This window comes from Acanthisitta chloris, unplaced genomic scaffold (assembly GCF_000695815.1).
Source record: "Acanthisitta chloris isolate BGI_N310 unplaced genomic scaffold, ASM69581v1 scaffold4823, whole genome shotgun sequence".
NCBI classification, from domain to species: Eukaryota; Metazoa; Chordata; class Aves; order Passeriformes; family Acanthisittidae; genus Acanthisitta; species Acanthisitta chloris.
In genome coordinates this window covers 144871-149589 of record NW_008664182.1, presented here as the reverse complement: position 1 = coordinate 149589, position 4719 = coordinate 144871, and the positions used below count along the sequence as shown (strand labels likewise).

The following is a 4719-nucleotide window of genomic DNA, read 5'->3' as shown; positions in this document are numbered from 1 at the left end:
AATATTATTTGAATTCTTTAATAACACTACCTGATATACCTTTATACAATGATATGGTCTGTGGGAGACATTATGCTCTTTTTGCAGAAGCAAAACTCCACAAAACACATTAAAGACAAAACCTAACTTACATTACATCTGGTTTTTGGTATTCTTTCTTTTTTCCCCTAATGAGAGCTAGGTTCAATTAAGAAAGCGACCAGTACAGCGGTCAGGAAGTATGCACTTTACCCTGTTGCTGCATGGGACTAGACAATTTAAGTCCAAAATGCCTTAACACTTTACCCTGTTGCTGCATGGGACTACACAATTTAAGTCCAAAATGCCTTATAGAAGGTGAGTAACTATTTGATTTTCAGTAATTTGGGTTCCTAGCACAACCAAGAGTCTAGACTTGTCAGGAATATGGACATCAAGTGCCCACACCACACATCATTATCTGCACCCCAGTATCTGCACAACTCACAAAAACAGTAACAAAGCAGCTATTGTCAAGGTCATGAGAGCTTGCTGGTTGACAGTGACACAGATGACATACTAGAAATAAGGAAGGAGGCAACAAACAAGATAGCCAAGCGTGAGAAACCAGAATTTCCTTATGCAGTACTCCACCCTTCTGAGAGGCCATGACCTGCAGAGTGGAGAATGACAGGAGGAAGCACATGTGTCTAAAGGTAGATTTGTCCTTTGTCCCCTCCCCAGGGATCACTGCCATCTGCCAAACTGTTTATACTGTAGAGCATTCTTGCTCCATCCTTTTCCCACCCACCTTTACCTCAAAGCCAGTGGCAAGAAGACTCAGATGGAGATTATAAACCTCAGTATGAGCATGTACTCCCACTCTCTCACCCTATCTGCCCCTTCCAGCTGTGACTGAGGCTTCCCCAGCTTCTTCTGACTCCCTCCCAGCAGCCCTGGAAGGCGAAGCATTGCTAACCAAAACTCACAGGAAGGAGATGGGTTTGTCACTACAAAGGGACACTCCTCTCCTTTGCTCACCTCATCCTCACTGCCAAACCATTATTCCACCAAAACAGCCTCACCAGTGTTAGCCATAGCTGCACAAAAGGGGTTTAAGACAACCAGCCTCTCCTGACCTTGATCCAATGCAAGCAGTTTTAACATACTAACAAATACAAACAATGGACAAAACAACAACAAAACCACGCAAAACAGCCTGTCATTGAAGCATCAATTTCAGCTGTTTCTGTACTGTCACCTAAACATATTCCTTAGGTCAAGCAGCATCTTCTGAGTACTTTACAATCATGGTCTTTCCCTCTAGGCTTATCTTCTAGCACCAATCTCTCCTCACCTCTTCCACTTTCCCCTCCATACAGTCAATTTGTTTCTTCCCTCTCTGTCCTTTAATTTTCCATTTAATCTTAGTCACCCCACAACTAAAATCTGTTTTATTAAATAACAGTAACCATAATTAATAAAGTTCTCACAGATTTTAAACAAATAAAGACTGGTATTTATAATGAGATAAATGAGTAAATCCTGAGAAAATATTACAAGTATTGCAATAAAAATTTATGTATTTTCTAAAAATAAACCAAAGTAACAAGGCAAACATAAGCAAAAAAATAAGAGAATCACAATTAGTTACCTTTTGTCTGTTGTATGCTAATAAATGCTTACGATGTTTTTCTTGAAATTCTGAAATCTAAAAATAAATAGTTATATCAAGCTTCACTTCATTACATTTATGCAACCTCAGCCAAGAAGTAATAGGAAAGAACTACTTCACAGTGTTCAGAGTTTTCTGTATTTTAATAAGTTGTTAGCATATCTCCTTTACATCCTCTCAAAAAAAAACCCCATAAAACATTCTACATTATTAGCATTGATAAAGTCTTAGAAAGTTTATTTAACCCAATATGACCTACCCTAGTTGGTAGATTTATTTCACTGAATCTGTATTTTAAAACTATATTCAATAAAAGGCAAAGGCATTAGAAAGCCAGTTTAGCTGCAGTGTTTCTTATTCATTAGCACTAAGCAAACACATGAAATTAATGGCAACATAAAAAGTAATCTGTCTTGCTGGCAATTATAGCATGCCTTGTAAAAATATCCTGTTAATTAAGAAATAATTGTTAGACAAATCAACTGTTGGCTGATTTGTAAGCACTTCTTGTGTCCAAATGAGGATCATAAACCATGACAGGTTAAAAGTAACGACAAGGTAGGCAAGACAAGAACTCGAGGAATAAATTACCACACCATACTTCTAATAAATATTTCTTCTCATGTTTAAGAAAACTGCCAGAAAATTCATAGGAATAGAGAAAACCAAGATACACTCTGAGAATATAAACCCACAGTGGAGTATCTCGTTGAAATGGTTAGTTTTTATTCACTGTGGAAGAACCTGGTATGTTTCCAAAGGATCAGAACTGATCTACTCAGCAAAGGATCAGAAGTGTCTTTAGAAATGTCTTCAGAAGAACCGAGGGAAGAAATATCCACTCAGAAAACAATGGTTCTGAGCTGCCTCCCACTACTCAGAAATGAGTTCTAGGGTCTAGAAGAAATCTGTAAAAATGTTAATTCAGTGCTCAGCACCAGTCAAAAAAGTAAATCAGATCTTAGCAGTGGTTTAAAAAAATAGAATAGGGGACATCATTACTCCGCTTAAAAAATGCATGTTACTATATCTGTCTGATTAACATCTCAGAAAGGATATAGTAGGTCTGGAAATAGGTCAGATTAATCAGAGGTATGTAAAAGCTTCAGTAAAACAATGACCACCTAGAATATGTAATCTTCATGGCTGAGAGAAGATAGTTGAAAAAAGGAAAGTTGTTAGCAACCTAAAACTAATGATTACCACAGACAGAGTGCATAGGAATGGTTACTTTTTCCTCCAGAATGGGATACAAGATTATCATATGAAACTAGCAAGTTAAAACTTGAAAAAGGAAATCATCATCATGCAGTGAACAACATGTGGACCTCCTTTGCACAGTATGGGATAGATGCTAAAGTTCAGGAAACAACTTGACAAATATGTGGGGAAAAATATCCACCACAAGTTTCTGTATGCAAAGGCACCAACCCCAGCTTAAGAAATCCCTGTGCCACAAGCTGGGAAGCTGTTCTGAGGACATATTACTACATGCCAGCCTTGCTCTCACATGCTTTCCTAAGCACGCACGGTTGTGACAAGATTTTAGAGTAGATAAACCTGTGCAAGTTTCTCTTATGATGCTGAGAGAAGTTCTGAACATACCTTAATGCCCACATTACACTTCAATATGTGCCCAATAGATTATCTCAGGCTACAGAAACCCCACTTTACACTTTTGAGATTGTGTCCTCTTTTTCCTTCCTTTGGCACGTCAGAGGTTTGTGTTCACATGTGATTGGGGTGTGGTTGCCTACATTTGTTCAGTTTACAGAACAACTCCTGATCACGGTACATGCTGTTAAGAAGTGTGTATGGAAGGACAGAGGTAAGCTTCATGTTTACCTTGTGTCACCTATGCAGTTTTGGAGGAGCAGTGCTGGGAAATGGACCAAGCCCAGCTTTGGAGAAATTAGTGAAGCATGGAGTAGAGCAAATGTGAATCCATTGTCACCACTGAAGAAAGAAGGCAATCTTCCCTGGGTTACTTTCCTGCTGGATCAGGATCACCAAAAGATCAAACAAGTACCACAAGTGAGATGAGAATAGACAGTGAAGGTTCAAGGAGAATGTACTGCAGATTCATTGAAACTGTCATTGAAATGCTCGGTATGAGGGACAAGGAGAAGTCCCAAAGGCAAGCTGAAAAGATGCAGAAAATGAGGAGGCAATGGGAGTTTGTATGCATTCATATTTGTATGCATTGTAGCAGACAGCTACTATAGCTCTTGAGAGAGAGGCCTGCTTTGATTTTTTTAAAAAAAAAAAGGAGGAAGAATGAAAGAGCAAAGTCAGCTCAGGACTGCAGCCAGCTCAGGTTTTCACAGTGTAACTTTTTATTGCTATAATTAGGGCACACTATCTAGGCACTTTTAAGCTTCTGGCATATCTAATTTTTCATTGCATGGCATTGAAAGTGATTTTACACCATTAAAATAACCAGACTAGTGGTCCTTGGAGAGATTTTGAAAACATAATCAGTGACCGTAATGAATAATTTATGCTTTCTTAAGAACCTTGAAACTGTGGAATTAAGGAAGTAAAGATGGTAATGGGTATACATTCATTTTCAAGCATCCACTCATATATTTTTCCCATTGACATAAAAATCAGTAGGAGTTGCTTATTACTTTGAAGAGTTAAAAAGTTTTAAGGCAGATTCACCTGTGTTATTTCTTTTGAATACTTCTTGCATAACGTATCTATTCCCATGAACAGTGATTGAATATCAGGACTTGTCTACCAAGAAAAGAAAGTATACCAAGGTTAGCATTTTTATTCGCAAACTATATTAAATAAAGCATTTTATAAACTCTTGGTTACATTGACTGATGTATATAAATTTTAAAAAATGGACAGATCATGAGTAGGATAATACAAAAATTGAAAACAAGACCAGTTTTCTTTAATGCCCTTGTCAACCATCGGGAAGGTTTTGGGCTTTTGTTTAAATATATTACACACATACATACTTATTCTAAGTAAGACTAATAATGTCCAGAGGACATTCAAGGAAGATGTTGTTGCTCCTAGAAGCTTTTAGAAAATGCTGAGTAAGTGTTCGGTACTTAAGATACCATTGAAAT

At 37.6% G+C, this 4719-nt stretch overlaps 1 protein-coding gene across 1 annotated transcript in view; it reads right to left on the bottom strand.

The window, feature by feature from the left end:
- Positions 1-4719, bottom strand: part of RNF212 (ring finger protein 212) — a gene marked incomplete at its 3' end in the record, with an annotated part of 17652 nt that overhangs the window by 7856 nt on the left and 5077 nt on the right. The window contains exons 3-4 of the mRNA XM_009071228.1: positions 4298-4372; positions 1613-1669 (exon numbers count right to left, since the gene is read on the bottom strand). Coding sequence (XP_009069476.1) covers positions 1613-1669; positions 4298-4372 — 132 coding nt within the window. The remainder of the gene's footprint in view (positions 1-1612; positions 1670-4297; positions 4373-4719) is intronic.